Source organism: Aphidius gifuensis, linkage group LG1 (genome assembly GCF_014905175.1).
Source record: "Aphidius gifuensis isolate YNYX2018 linkage group LG1, ASM1490517v1, whole genome shotgun sequence".
In the NCBI taxonomy this organism is placed as follows: domain Eukaryota; kingdom Metazoa; phylum Arthropoda; class Insecta; order Hymenoptera; family Braconidae; genus Aphidius; species Aphidius gifuensis.
In genome coordinates this window covers 31,388,306-31,404,582 of record NC_057788.1, presented here as the reverse complement: position 1 = coordinate 31,404,582, position 16,277 = coordinate 31,388,306, and the positions used below count along the sequence as shown (strand labels likewise).

Genomic DNA, 16,277 nt, shown 5'->3' with positions numbered 1-16,277 from the left:
CACAAAATTATACATTAATCAGGAAATTGTATATTTAAAAAAAAAAATTTATCAATCATTTAGTTTATTTAATTTTTCATACTAAAATAAAATAAATTTACGTGTGTGTGTTTGTTTTTTTTTTAACTAATATTAATAATTTATCCAAGTGTTTATTGAATATTTAATTTGTGAAAATAATTGTTTGTATTAAATGAAGAAAAAAAAAATATATATATGAAATTTTAATTGTTTAAATTATAGCCAAAGTTATTGATCCATTTGAGGCCTTGTGTTGTTGTATCATTTGGTTTGTATTCAAGACCAATGAAGCCAGTGTAGCCAATGTTATCAAGAACAGAAAATATGTATTTGTAATTTAATTCACCTGGTGTATCTGGTTCACCTCTACCTGGACATTGGGCAATTTGAACATGTCCTAAAAAATATATTAATCATTGACAAGTGTTTGGAGATTATGTGAAGATTAATTGTCATACCAAGAAGTGAATAATTTTCTTTGATGGTGTTTGTTATGTTTCCTTTGATATGTTGAAGATGAAATATATCAAACATCAGCTTTAAATGAGGGCTATTTATTTTTTTAATAATCTCAATTGCTTTGTCATAAGAATTTAGATAATAATTTGGCACAGAGTAGCTATTAATAGGCTCAATAAGTCCAATGATATCTTCAGCTTTAAATCTGTCAACAGTATATTTTAAATTTTTTTCATAAACATTATCATTTGCTGGTGTTGGTGTCTCAACAATTCCAGCCATAACATGAATTCTAAAAAGTAAAAATAATTATTAGCTGGTTGACTATATTTTGTTGATTGTTGTTGAAAAAAAGACAACTTACTTTTTACATTTCAGAGCTTTTGCATAGTTAATTGTTAGCTCAATGCTATTTTTAAATTCTTCTTCTTTACCAGGAATTGCAGCAAAGCCTAGCTCACGTTTAGTAACATCACCTAAAATTAATTTTAAATTTATATTTAATATTTGACTGATGTTATTGGTGAGTTGAGACACACAAACCTGTGAATACATTTATAAGAACTTGATCAACTCCAGCAGCTTCTTTTGCTTGGCACACTTGTTCAACAGAATAACCAAATGGAAATCCTGATTCAACATATTGAAAACCTGATTCTTTAGCTAATTTATATCTTGAAATTATACTTGGACACTCGGTGAACATAAAACTAATATTACTTGCAAATTTAAAACTCATTTTTTATGATTAAAAAAAACTTCAGTGGGTGTGTAACCTAAAGAAAATATATTTTATTTTTGTTAAGTTAGTTATCTTTTATCAATTCAAGTGGTTAGCCTTGAAGTTGTTACTCGTTGGAAATGTTTAATGCAGTTTTATGTTAGTATTTATTAATCTAAAGATTTTTATATTATTATTGTTATTTGAAATTGTTTTTATCAGCGACACTTGTTACGTCACTACCAGGCAATCCAGCTGTTTTTTTTTTTGTTTTTTATTTTGAATTTCTATACAGTTGTGTTGCTGTCTTGTAAAAAATCATATTTATTTATGTTTTTATTTAGTTTTTTATTTATTTATTTATATGTATAGACATTACTGATGATCCAATGAAATAAAAATTATAATTTAACGTTTTAAAAATAACTTTTTTTGATCAAACAAAAATAGAAAATTTATATTTTAATTAATATCATTGATAAGAATAAATAAAAAAATTTATTGATAAATATTAATTGATTTTTTAATCAATATAAATACAGATAAATCTTAAATTAATATTATTTTTTTCTAATTTATATTTTATATTTAAAAAAAAAAACAATTAATTTTATTACAAAAATTTTTTATTATATTTTTTTGAAAAATAGAAATGAAATAGCTTTAAAAATAGTAATTAGTAATTGTTAAAAAAAATTAAGACTATATTATTTTAAAATGACATAAAAATATTGATAAATTTAAAAAAATATATATTTTTTCTAATTAAATTATAGTGAAATAAAAAAAGGGGAAAATAATTGAATAAAAACAATAAAAATCAAATGAAATTACGTATAATGAATTTAATGAATCGAGAAGTTTAAAATAGTATACGATGTCGTTGTTACAGATGAAAAAAAAAGAGAAATAATTATAAAAAAAAAAAACAAACCGTAAGGTACAACATGACACCTCCGTTAGAAGTGGGTGCTCTACATTCCGCCCTGCCATTATCAATTGCCTGCTATATGGTAAGGCTTCATTCAACTCGTTCTCATTTTAAAAAATTTTTTTTTATTTTTTTATAATTATTATTGTTATTATATTTACCTTATTTACAAGTTGATTTTCCGGGTCAATCAAAAAAATTATTATTTCGAAATGAATTGTTTTTAAAGAAAAAGAAAAATTACGAAATTTAAATTTCGAAATCGAAAAAACTCTTTGATGGAAAATTTAACTAATATATTATAAAAAAACAATAGAATTTTAAATATTTAATTGTTTATAATTTTTATCAATGAAAAAAAAATTATATCAATATGAATTTCGAATATTTCCATGTAGAAAAATAAGATTGAAAAATTTAAATTTCGAAATCGAAAAAAATTCATTTAAAAGAAGAAAAAATTTCAAATTAATTTTCTTAAATATTTAATTGTTTTTATGTTTTGTCAATTGAAAAGAAAAACTATATGAATATTTACATTTCTATATAGAAAAATAGAATTTATTAAATTTCGAAATTGAAATCGAAATCGAAAAAAAAATTTTAAAATTAATTTCATTTAAATATTCAATTGTTGGCTATTTTTTTCAATCAAAAAAATAAATTATATCGAAATAATGAATGTTTAATTTTTCCATCCTAAAAAAAATAGTAATTAAATAATCGTAATAGTAATTACTATTTTTTTTCCCCAGCAAGTGGCGCCTCTATTCGGCGCGTTATGAAACACAATGAATTACCGGTCTATTGCTCCAAACCGGCTGTGTAAGCTGTGTATATTCTTTTCACTCTTCATCACTAAGTATACACAATTTTTGTTGAAGTTTGTCAGTTGCGCCAAAACCATCACCTAATAAACACCATATAAACAATAATAATTAAATAAACAAATTAACTTTTAGTGTTGTTTTTTTAATACATCAATCTTGCCTCTATTATTTTTCAATATTTCAAGTAACACTATTCGTATATAATGCACAAAAAACAATTAAAATATTATACTCCAAGTTGATAATAATAAAAAATAAAAATAAAAATAAAAAAAAACATATACAAACACCACAAATGACTTGTAAAAAAATTACCTCGACAAAGTGACTGCAAGTTGTTGGCGTTCAGTGGAAATTAAACGTTTATTTTCTTGATAAAATTGTTTTTAAAAATTCAACAAATAAACAAAAATAACAACAATAGTCATTTATCATTATTCGGAATAATACTTTGATAACAAAAAAAAAAAAATTTAATCACGTGTTTGTGTTGGTGTTGTTAAAAGAAAAATAAAAATAAAAAAAAATTCAACTAATCCAAGTAAGTTTTAATTTTTCTATAAAAATAACTTAAAATTTATGCTTAATTTTTAGTTTATTTAAATGTTCCTTATTTTAAAAATTTAAATAAATTAATTTTAAATTTGCAAAATGAAAAACAAAAAAATTCTTTAAAATGTTTTTTTCGATTTTAATTTTTGGAGTATTTTTATGAAATAAAAGTTATTTTTGTTGTCACCTTGTAAATTTTATTCAGAAAAAAGAACAGCTGTCTATGTTAAATGTCATAAATTTTAAAACAAATATATAAATAAAAATTAATTTAAGTTTTTTTTTAATATAATTTTTCTATTAACAATAAAATTGAAAAAAATTAAGTTTAAATTCCGCTGTCAATGCGTAATATGTGTGTTCACCATCTGCCACTTGGTTTGTTGTTTTTTTTATTTATTTTTTTATTTTGTTATCATTATTTTATATTAAGTTTTTTTTTTTTATCTCTTTTTCATCATGTTGTTCATATTATCCAGGGGCATACTGTGTACAGACTTCACGGTCTCGTTCTCGTTGAATCGTGGTGGTCCAACACACACATAATCGGCTCGATGTCATGTTTTTCAATACTTTTCTCTTCTCGTTAATTTTTTTTTTTTATTTATTTTATATCATCTTTCAATTATTGTCGCCTCGTTGATCTCGTCAAATATTTTAAATCGAAGCATGCGTTTAGATTGCGTGTGCTTGATGATTCATAAATAATTCTCAATGGCTTCATTTTATAAAATATTCAACACGAGTTACTAAAAGAAATATTTAAGATAAAAAAAAACCAAAAAGATTATATTCTTGCTAATAAAAAGGGGATAAATATAAAAATTTAAAAAAAAAAAAAATCAAATTTTAAACACCTGTTTCACCCACAATAATAAAAAAGAGAGAAAAAAAAAAAAATTAATTAATTAACAAGATTATCAAGATTTTCTTTAATTACTAATTGAATTAAAAATTTTTTATTATCATTTTAATATAAATCCCACACTTGTTAATTAAAAAAAAATAATTATTATAAATAAAATAAAATAATAAAAGAGGAAATATAAATAAATAAATTTATGAAAATTGTCAGCAAATGGTCATAGTATTTCCGGTATATTTTTAGCTAGAAAAAACGGATAAGGATGAGAAGGTGGAGTTTATTCTAGGGTCACGTAATTGTACGTTGAGATTAAATATATAAAAAAATAAATAATAAAGTATTGAAATAATAAGAAGTCGCGATATAATATGTGTAGCTTTATGTGAGAGCACGTGAGTCACATGCGAGTGTGGAGTCAATGCAACAAGAGTGATTGAACGTACAACGATGATTGAATTATAAATAATCATTATTATTATTATTATTATTATTACATTTTATTATATAAAATTGTATAGCATTTTATTATATATTTTAATTTTCATTAAACATATTGTATAATGTTATTTATACAACAATTTGTCTCTACAAATTTACACTTTACCCTTGACAAGTATTTTTTTTTATTCGGATGTTTTTTTTTGTTTAAATAACTACAATAGTTTATTTATTAATTTTTAAACTTTTTTTAAATAAAGCTGTTTATTGTTATTCATTTGGTTATAATAATAATAGTTTTATTTAAAAATTATTAATATAAATTTGTAATTTTGTAATTTTCAATTTTAAAATCGAAAAATTAAATTTTTTTTTTTGTTACTAATTGTTTTGTTATTTGTATGAAAAAAAATTTTTTTTTTGATTAAATTATTATTTGTTAGATTAATAATAGCATTGTTGTTATTTAAAAAAAATTAATTTTCAATTTTTGAATTTTTAAATACAAAGAAAATCGGTTTTTCATATTTTTTTTTTTTAAATCAAATTTAAATCAAACTTTGATATTTTTAATTTTTCTAATATTTCTAATATTCTAATAATATTCTAATATTCATAATAAAATTATTTAATATTCTCCTTTATTATTGTATAATTCTAAAAAAAAAAAAAATCTCTAATTTTTAATTTTTTTAATTAAAAAAAAGCCAAAACAAGAATTTCATTTTTTTCTAATTTTTATTTTAGTAAATAAAATAATTTTTAGTAGATGAATCATCGACACATTAAATAACACATGTTAAACTCGTCAATGAGCCTTTTCCATATATTTTGATTTAATTTTATATATATATTTTTTTTGGAGTATAGCTTGAAATCGATGATGTCGTAACGACCGACCAGACGAGCCTTACAACGTGAACCATAAAACATTGCAAATAATTCTACAACTGCTTGTACACACATGCAAAATATAAAATAACAAATACACATTTAATATTTCTATGTATTTTATAAATATGTGTGTTGTGTATAATGTCTTTCTATGTACATAATAATAAATCGGCCTCGCGAATTAAAAGCCCTAGATTCTCTCACATGCCACCTGAATCCGCCTTCGTTCAATATCTATTTTATTTTTTTATTTTTATCTATTATTTCTTCTCTTTTTTTTAAATAATTTATTTGTTCGTTTGAATTAATAATAATGTCATTTGATCTCTATTCCCTTTGACATAACTACCTCAAGTTATTTGATCCAGTTTTTTTTATTTTTTTTTATTTTTTTTCATGCCGTAGTTTATTTCTGTCAAATGCCTGAAATGACGACCACTTTTTTCGACAAATTATATTTTTTTTTTAACATTAAATTATCGTTGTTTAATACATATATATGTTTTTCAAATAATTACCACAAAAATTCGTGTGTTGAAATTTAATTTTGTTTCTTATTTACCATGTTAACATTTTTTTTTTAAATTTTTTTTCTATTTTTTTTTTCAAGATCACTTAAAATTAAATAAACATATATATTTTTTTTTTTTTTCATGATATAATTTTCAATACACGTGTATCATAAATTATTTTTCTTTTCATCAGTATATATATTTTTTTTTTTTTACTCCAAAAATATCATAGAATTTTTATTTTTAAATATTACATAAAAATATTTTTCATTTTGAAATAATTTTCAATTAAAAAATTATAAATATTCATCTGTTATTTTGTAATTTATATTTGAAAAATAAATAATATTTTTTTGTGTTACAATAATTGCTATTTAACCTTTTAAAATTATTTTTATGTATTTTTTTAACACCTGCCGACACTGATAATAAAAACCAATAATTAAAATTGAAAAAAAAAAATAAATTAAACATGAAATTACATCACTCAATGTGATTTTATAAAATCAATATAAAATAAAAATAAAAAACACCCAGTGAATATAATTACTCAAAAAGAGATTATTTATTTTATTTTTAGGGTAAAAAATTTGAAAGGTGTTATGTCAAACAAGCAAGTAGTTCAATGGCACATTGTTTCGATTGTGATGATAGATAAAAATGTATATTTTTTAGGGTTCTTTGTTCAAAAAATCGTGAGCAAATAATATACCCATATTTTTAAAAAAAATCCATACAAAATATATTCCCTCGTGTTTCGTTTACATAAAAAAATATTTAGCTGTATTTATTATTTAATGATAAGAAATAAAATACCCAAATTCGAAAGTACCATTGGCCGGTTTATAATCGAAATAAATATTGTTTAAAAGGTCATCCAACAAAAGAATTGGTGAAAGGCAAAATATCCACGCCTTGTTGTTAAAAAGGGCTATCCTATATATGTTATTATTTTATTTATTAATTGTTTATTAAATAACAATATACATTATGTTTTATTTACATGTTATTTTGTAATTTATATTTATGTAAGTTTAAATTTTCATTTGATGTTTAGATCAATTGTAAATAAATTAACAAAATCATAGATCAAACATACATATATGCTTTATCAGCTGTTATGTGTGTAATCTTTAGCTCTTTATTTTCGAGATTAAACTTTTTTAAATAATTTTTTTTTTTTTTTTTTCGCTTATTATTTTTTTCGGGTGAACGAGTTCTCTGTTGGACACGCGATTTAAATCGACAGAATAACGGTTTTTACGGTGATAAATTGGTAGCTTCCAACGGGACAAAAGTCGATCAATCTTGTCAATTTCTAATCTCTTTTGTCTATCATCATTCCACCAGATTCTATTATCACTTATTTATCTTTTTAATTTTTTTTTTTTTCGTAGGCACGTTTGAACACTTGATTAGTCATGCTATTTATTGTTAAGTATTTTAATTGATAAGTAACCAAACGAAAAATAGATTTAATATAATTTTAATAATTTATTAAATTAACTTTTTAGCTTTAATAATTTATCAATTATTATTTTTAACGTCCACTCATTTAAAATAAGTGAAAAAAATAATTTACATTTACAATATTATTTAAATTGAAATAAAAAAAATTATTGTTAAATTATTTTCGAAATAAATATTCGAATAATATCGTTATAATTATTTCTAACGACTTGAAGAAAAAAATTTCTACAAATTTTATTAATTATAAATAATTTGTGAATTTTATTATCTGCTTTTTGAATTATTAATAAAAAAAAATACTAATAATTTTAGAAAACAAAAAAATACAATTTTTTTTTTTCTATAAATCATTGAATAATCAGACTGTCATTCCAACATGTATATCTGACTTATTTATATAATTAATTTTCCACTTTTTTCTTCGACTATACATTACAAAAAATTGGACTGTTTTTTGATAAAAAAAACTTTGAAAGTATGTTGAAGAAGTACATTGTGTCCGGGTCGATTCTAGGAAGTTTGAAATTGTGCCAAATTCAAGCTGCTTTTTTATTTCGATCAGCAGCCAGTCTTGTGATTCATTTGCCAATTTTGTCTGGACCTATGTTTTTTTTCTTCTTCTTCTTCCTCATTTTTATTATACACAATGTTCTACTATTTCGAAAAATAATAATAATTTAAAGCCAAAAATAACAAAACAAAAAAAACCACAATTTCAAAGTATTTTTATGATTATTATTTCATATTTTAATCGTGAGTCATAATTCGAAGGGTGAAAGACTTTCTGAGTGAAAGTAGTAGTATAAAAATGAAGCAGGCTTGTGTGAGTTGTCTCGTCATCATCATCTTGGCCTAGATATATCTTGGGGTCCTTATTTTAGCTGCTCTTAGTTTCGTTGTTAATCATTAAAACTCATTGAAAGTGAATCCTTTTTTTTTATTCATCTCATTATTTAATATTTATAAATATAAAAAAACATCATGACTTTTCATAACTACTTTCTAGTTTCAATGAGGTAATAAAATACAAAAAAAAAAAATTTATTTCATTTCAAAAAACAAGTTTGGAAGGATGAAGATAAAGAATAAAAATATTAACACAAAAAAAAAAAGGGATCATGTATGAATACACGGGTGTTTGCGTGTTTTAATCCTAAACCGGAAGTCATACAAAGTTGAAATAAAAATCAAGAGATGATGAGAGAGGGAGAGCATAAAAGAAGACCATAAAAGAAAAAAAAAAAAATGTAAAGAAAATAATAAAAAAAAAAAGGCACATCAGCTTTTACCAAGATGAGCATTGCCATAGAAAATATCACGTACGTTTTTTATACAGCCTAGTCTTATCGATTTCACTGTCTCTGCCAACTTACTTGAATTTTCAAATATATTTTTTATTTTTCATCTTGATTATTATTGAATTTCATCACAAGTGACTCAACTTGCCCCCAAAATCACGCAGTGTCAGCAAGAAATAAAAATAAATAGATAAAATTGAGGATAGATAAAAGAGTTACTAACTGGATCTTGCCAAGATGTCTCATTGATTTTTGATCTGTCAGTATGTTGTGGTGTTGGTAAAATCATTAAATAAAATGATGATGGTTAGCTGGCTGATTGTATAGCTCGTAAATTGTTGAACCTTTTAGAGTCACAAGTATGTTTACAGTAAAAAAAAAATACTTGCTCATGTTTCTCACACCTTTCATCAACATCCTCATCATCATCATTATCATCATCATCTACTTTTACTTATTTTTTTTTCATTTACTTATTTGCCACTTGTCCCAAAAATAGACTCAAATACTACAACAAATTTTCCAAGTCATTTGATGTATATTTTTGGGACAAGTGGCAAATAATTTATATTTAGAATTTAATTCAACCATCATTCAATGATCATTTAATCATGTTATATAATTAAATTTATAAACTCGATATATCAAAATTTAAGCTGTCTATGTTTTTTTGTTTTTTGTTTCTTTTGTTACCAAGTTATTCATAAATTACGAAATATTTTTTAAAATTACTTTTATTTTTATTCAGACCCTGATGATGATGATGATGATGGTGATGATGATGACGATGGTGTATAATTTAAATGCACCGTTATAACCAGGATTATTTCGACAAACCGTAAACATTTTATTAATATTTTTATTTCTCTTTCTCTCTCGCATTGTTGTCTGGAATAATTCTCCAACGAGAGTGAGTTGAAAAAAAAATATCAAACTAATAATTTATTTATGATGATGATACAGTGAACACAAGCTTGTATGTGTAAATTAAATCCAACAAATTTGACCCTCAATATTGTCTCTGTTAGAAATACTTCCTGTTTATTATGAAAAAAATTAATAATTCATTTTTTTTCTTCGTTTACAGAGTAAATTGGTTGATATTATAACAACAACAACAAAATGACAAGCAGTGGTGAAGTTTGGATTCAATGGTTTACCTGTTGCTTGAGTCAACAAGGACCTGGTGCAAGAAATAAACGTCAACGACCACAAAATAGAATTAGAATTGATAGAAGTATGATTGGTGCACCAACGAATTTTCAACATACAACACACATTGGTTCTGGTGAACTTGATATGTCAAGTGCACATTTAACAGCAATACAAAATCAAATGGAAGGAAAAGGTGGATATGAAGCATCATTTGGAGTTAAGGTATATATTTTTTTATTCAAATACTATTGTTACAATTATTTAACTATTGAAAATTAGTGCCAATTTATTGTCAAGGATAATTACTTGTTAAATGAAAAATATTCATCATTAATCATTTGCAGCCTTGAAGAATAATACATTATTTTTTTTTTCAAAGCATTTAATTTAGCTATTGAAGAATGAGTGTGGAATTCACACGACTCAATTGTGACATAAAAAAAAATAACAAAAAATAAAGTTTAAAATATTTTTGTGCTAATGCCAAACCAATGATCACAATTTAAAAAATTTAATTTTATTTTGTTCGTCATTGCTCTTGTTTTTTATGTATTTATTCTCAGACAATTATTCGCCCTCTGAAGGTCATCACAAATGCAACTCGATCAGGGATTTAAATCGTTTCTTAGAATTGATTTTGTCTCTTGAATATATTTTCCACTCTAAGAGTAAATAAAAAAAATAAATAAAAAAATTACAATACAGATACATCAACGAGGTCGTGTACATTATATCGTTTTTTTTTTTTCTATTATTTTTATTGTCTTGTTGGGTTCACCATTGTGAACAGCAACAACACAAAAACGCATAGCCAACACAAAGATGAGACGAGAATGATTACAACCAAGACTTACCAACAAGGATAGAAAAAATAAAGTAGAGCGTATATTATGGTGAAGAGATTCTTGAGGAAAATAAATAAGAGAGATAATAAATACAGCAAAAAAAATTTTAATAAAAAAAAACAGTATGATTCATTGGACTGGTGGCGTTGTTTCGATTGACCCATGACATCCTCATTGCTTATATTAAACCTCAGTAAATTTTTCATAGCAATTTAATGCAAAAATTTTTTACTTATTTTAATTTTTATCACCTTTATCTATTTAAAAATTACCATTGATAATATTTATTAAATAATAGTTACATTTATTGTTCAATATAAAATAACATTTACTTATTAAACTTTTTTTTTTTTTTATAAAAAAAATACACAAAGCCTGGAGCTTATTCAACACAGACACACAAAAGAAAATTTATTTATTTTTATTATTTAAATAAACACAAGATGAAGAAGAAGAAGAAGAATAAAATTGAGCTGGACCACGTGGTCAACAAGATGAAACAAAGATCAACAAGCATTGCTTCAAAACCAGTTTAAAAAAAAAATTTTTTTTTTTCCAATGCATGTTGCACAAACACCCTGCACATTATTCTGTCCATTTTTGAAAAAAAGATAAATGAAAAAAGAGTATATTTTATGCAGTTGATGACGATGAAGCACGTGCTTCACATGTAAATTCATTTGACTTCTGTTGTGCCAGTATATTGTCCATTCAATTTAGTTTTTTAAAATTTTTTTCCTCAAATATTTATCAAATTAGTTGATGAATCTTTCTTTTATTTTTTCAACATTATTATTTTTATTTTCTCTTCACTTGTTCGTTTCTTTATTCGTCGACAAAACTTGTTGGCACACAAACGATCTTGTTGAATCAAACAAGAACCAAGTTTCGATGACTGGACTCAATTTTTTTTTTAGCTTCTTCATGTTCATTTGTTGATTTTATTTTTGTTTGTTTGATTATTGTGTGGTACCGAGGGTACATGTTGGACTGATGTAAACTCTGACCGGATGAATCGTTAATCTGAAGTTCAGCCAACTCTCCAGCTTCACAATATTTCTTCAGCAACAAATCCAAGCAATATCTCGATATTTTGTTGTGAATTTTCTTTGTACCGTTTGTTGATCGTGTGTGCTTGCTCTTGCTTGTGGGATTAATTCTCCTGTTGATTTTTTATTTTATTATTATTGTGTAATATTTTTTTTTTTCGTTTGATAGGATCTTAACGTTTGCCTGGGGTCAGGGTTGAGACCTTTGTCGGCATTTTAAATATCTTTAATCATCCAATAAATATAGACAATATTTTAACAACTAATAATTTTTGTTTTTTTATTTTTTCCAGGCTTGTTGAGAGGTGATTATCAAACTTGGTGGATTTACAATATCTGTGACATCCTGCAACTTTTTTTTTTTGTACATATTAAAAATATAAAAAAAAACAATGAAGAAAATTATGGAAAAAATGCTTAAGCTTCCAGCTAAAAAACTTGAGACTGCTTTGAAATAATAATACTGCCACGAGGTGAATCAACGCTTGCCAACCAGATAATTAAAATGAAGCTTTTAAAAGCTCCACAAAAAAAATAAATAAAAAATGAAAAAATTATGCACAATTTTATTATTAAAAATACAAATTTGTTATATTGTGATAAAGCAATGTTTTCACCTCAAATTTATCACCCAAAAATTCAACAATACCATTCGATTACAAAAAAAAAAAATGTAAATTTTCTTTCATGGTTTTTCTTCAGTTTTATTTATAAAAATTTTTTCAAATGTCTTATTAATTTATTTAAGATTATTTCTTGTATAGTAGATTCATATAAATATAATTTTTGTTTTGAAAATTTATTGACATTTTTTTATAACAATAATAATTGGAATTATAATTTTCATTTTGTTGTATTTGGTAAGCAAACAAGCAACTTGGAAAATCACTGTGCTCATTGTTTTGTTTGAAAAAAAAAAAAAAAAAAAAAAATGATAAACAATTGAGTTGAATTAATTAACTTGCGGCAGTAAATTATAAAAATAATTAATTTTATCATTGTTGGTTTAAATGTATACCCATGTAATCATTGCCTGATTGAGACAATGACCTTTTGAATGTCAAGAAATTGACAAGGAAAGACAAATCACAATGAAATTATTTTTAATGCATAGTTTATTAATAATTATTATGAAAAATCCCGTTGATTTTAATAATAAATGGGTGATATTTAAGAAAAAAAAAAAAACAAATAGTTTATTTAGATACTAATTATATTGTAATACTTAATAAATAATTTTAAATACAAAAATTATATAGTACTTTGTCATATTGATGATAAATAAAATTAATTTCTGCAAATTATTATTTTTAAATTGTTTATAAAAATATTTATATTACAAATGTTTTTTATTTATTTATCTTTGATCTTGTAATTTTTTATTTATCTATTTTAAATTAGTGGGAATATATTGAGAATATTTTTGAAATTAATAATTTTATTTTAAATGTTATGTAAAGATTATTTTTTCAACTTTCAAATTTTGTAAGAATATTAATATCATATTAATTTTCATCTTAAGTATCATTTAAAAAGTGATTTGTCGGTTGAAATTTTAAAATCGACAAGTGTGCTGGAACTAATGAAAATTAAATTTAAATAAATTATCAAAAAGTAAATAAAAATATATTTGATAATTTATTTATTTAATTCAATAAATCACGAAAGCAATTTGATAAAAATTATTTTTATTTTCTCTCAATGTAACAAAGAAAAGAAAAAATTTATAATTAATTGAAAATTATAATGAGTAAAGTAGATAAAAAAAAAATATATATTTAATCACTATCACCACCAGCTGCACTTCCAGAAGCTTCACCAGATGATGCTTTTGATTCATCATCTGAGTCTTTAAGAGCTGTTCCTTTAAATGTTTTTTTAGGTCTTGTTGTTTCAAAATCAGAGGCATCCTCATCAGATGAATAAATATTTGATACTAAAATTAATAATAAAAACAAAACCAATAATTAATAAAACAAATTAACAAAAAATATTTGTAGATAATAAATACCTTTAGCAGGTGTTGCTTTTTTATGTTTATTTTTAATATTAGCAAGTGATATTGCACCATCATCATCAGACGCATCATCATGATAAGCATCACCACCATAACCACCAGCAGTTCTAGCAAGTGATCTAGTTGTACTTGGTTTTTTAACTTTACTTTGTGCCCTAACAGCCATTCTTAATTTTTCTTCTTCTTTTTTAATCATTTCATATCTATTTTGATCTGGATTCATACCAACTTGTGACAGCACTTTAATACCAGTTGTTTTTTGTGATCTATCAGCCAATGACATTGTCATTTTTCTATGTGTAAATGATTCAGTTGAATGTGGTCTAAATGTTAATTTTGTTCTAAATACAGCTTGTCCTTGTAAACCAGTACCTTGTCTAATATAAAGATGATTATGATCACCCTGTAATGGTTGTTTATAAACATCAAATATTTCAGAACCAAGATGTAATGACATTGAACCATCAGACCATTTAACAAATCTTGCATTACTTTCTTTAACAGGTTTTGATTCATCATTAAATGCATCTCTCCATCTTATTGTATTTTCAACTTTAAGTTTTAATCTAGCTCTTCCTTCTTCATCAAGTGTTTCTTCTTCATCAATTTCATCTTCATATGTTTCAGTATCAAATGGACGTGTTTCAACAGATAAAAAATTTGGTAATTTAACAAAATGTATTTCTTTACCAAGATCTGTTGTTATTTTTGGCATTTCAACATCAATTCTTGTTTCTGGTGGTGGTTCTGGTTCATTATCTTTTTCATCATCATCTTCAATCATTGGACGACTTGGTCCTTCACCACCACTATCTGAATTATCTTTACTTTTACTTCTTGATCTACTTCTTGATCTACTTCTTGATCTACTTCTACTACGTCTTTGTTTTTTTTTATCATTATCATCATCATTATCCTTATTCTTATCATCACCATCATCATTAGCTGTTTTTTCTTTTTCATCATCACTACTAATATCACTTGCATCACCAAACAATGCATCAGCTGTTGGTTCAGCTTGATTTGTTGTATTTTCATTATCAGGCTCTGAATCACTATCAATAAGTCTTTGTTTTTTTTTTGTATCTTTTTTATCATTATCAGAATCAGATGTATTGTCAATTCTTTTTCTTTTTGTTACCTCAATATCACTATCATCATCATCGTCATCAATAATATTTGATTTTTTAATTTTTCTTTCATCATCATCATCATTATCACTTTTTAATGGACTTTTTGGACTTGCTGATGCTTTTGAATGTGGACTACCTGGTTCTTTTGGACTAACTGATCTTGATTTTGATGGTGATTTTGATCTTGTACTTTTTGGTGAACCTGAACGTGATCTATGACTGTCAACACTTGGAGATCTTGATCTATTACTTTTTTGTGATCCAGGTGTTGTTGATCTTCTACTTGTATGTGATACACGACTACCAGAACGTTTATTTGATGATACTGGACTTGCTGAACCTGCTCTACTATTTGCTGGTGATCCAGATTGTGATTTATTACTTCGTGATGATTCAGATACAGATTTACGACTTCTTGGTGATGCTGTAGGTGATTTACGACTACGTGATCTTGATCTTGAATGATTTGATGTTTTAGAATGTTGACTTGTTTGTGATTTTGGACTATCTGATCTTGCACTATCAGCTGGTGATACAGAACGTGATCTTACTGGACTTTGTGAACCAGCTGAACTAGAACGTCTTGTTGATGGACTTACATGTGTTGGTGATTTATTTGTACTTCTTGAACGACTACGACTTGTTCTTGGTGAATTTGGTGAACGTGGACCTTCTTCAACATCTGATTTATCACTTACATGATTATCTGAAGTTGGAATTGGTGCATTAGGTTCTGGTGAAGCACTTCTTGATGATGCTGATGATACAGAACCACTTTCAGACTCTGAACCTTCATTAAAACATCAACAAAAATATTATATTATTATTTTTTTAACCTAAAATTAGTTTATTTTTCTAGCAAATAACAATAAACAAATAACAAATACAATATTTTCATTTATAAATTTATATTTTTTATAATAATTACCAGAATCTACAGATGATTGGCTCAAAGCTTTTTTACTTGGTGGCATTTTTAATTGATAATCAGTGTATATAAATAATTAAATAAATTGTCAAAAATATTTATATTTTTAATATCAAAATAGACACACACAAATGCACTCTCTGCAAAGAGAGAAAAGCA

General features: G+C 24.4%; 3 protein-coding genes across 3 annotated transcripts; 1 reads left to right on the top strand and 2 right to left on the bottom strand.

The window, feature by feature from the left end:
• Positions 1-24: 24 nt before the first annotated feature.
• Positions 25-1,487, bottom strand: LOC122860454 (putative hydroxypyruvate isomerase). The gene is made up of 4 exons (XM_044164275.1): positions 1,024-1,487; positions 845-956; positions 480-772; positions 25-418 (listed from the first exon to the last, which is right to left on the bottom strand). The coding sequence occupies exons 1-4, from the start codon at positions 1,217-1,219 to the stop codon at positions 225-227; spliced, it is 795 nt and encodes a 264-aa protein (XP_044020210.1). The 5' UTR covers positions 1,220-1,487; the 3' UTR covers positions 25-224.
• A 1,436-nt stretch (positions 1,488-2,923) lies between these two features.
• On the top strand, positions 2,924-12,548 carry LOC122860452 (CDC42 small effector protein homolog). Its single transcript, XM_044164269.1, has 3 exons — positions 2,924-3,503; positions 10,079-10,368; positions 12,334-12,548. Exons 2-3 carry the CDS (start codon positions 10,114-10,116, stop codon positions 12,340-12,342), a joined length of 264 nt encoding a protein of 87 aa, XP_044020204.1. The 5' UTR covers positions 2,924-3,503; positions 10,079-10,113; the 3' UTR covers positions 12,343-12,548.
• A 404-nt stretch (positions 12,549-12,952) lies between these two features.
• LOC122860450 (another transcription unit protein) lies at positions 12,953-16,262 on the bottom strand. Its single transcript, XM_044164267.1, has 3 exons — positions 16,119-16,262; positions 14,052-15,980; positions 12,953-13,976 (listed from the first exon to the last, which is right to left on the bottom strand). The coding sequence occupies exons 1-3, from the start codon at positions 16,162-16,164 to the stop codon at positions 13,819-13,821; spliced, it is 2,133 nt and encodes a 710-aa protein (XP_044020202.1). The 5' UTR covers positions 16,165-16,262; the 3' UTR covers positions 12,953-13,818.
• Positions 16,263-16,277: the final 15 nt, after the last annotated feature.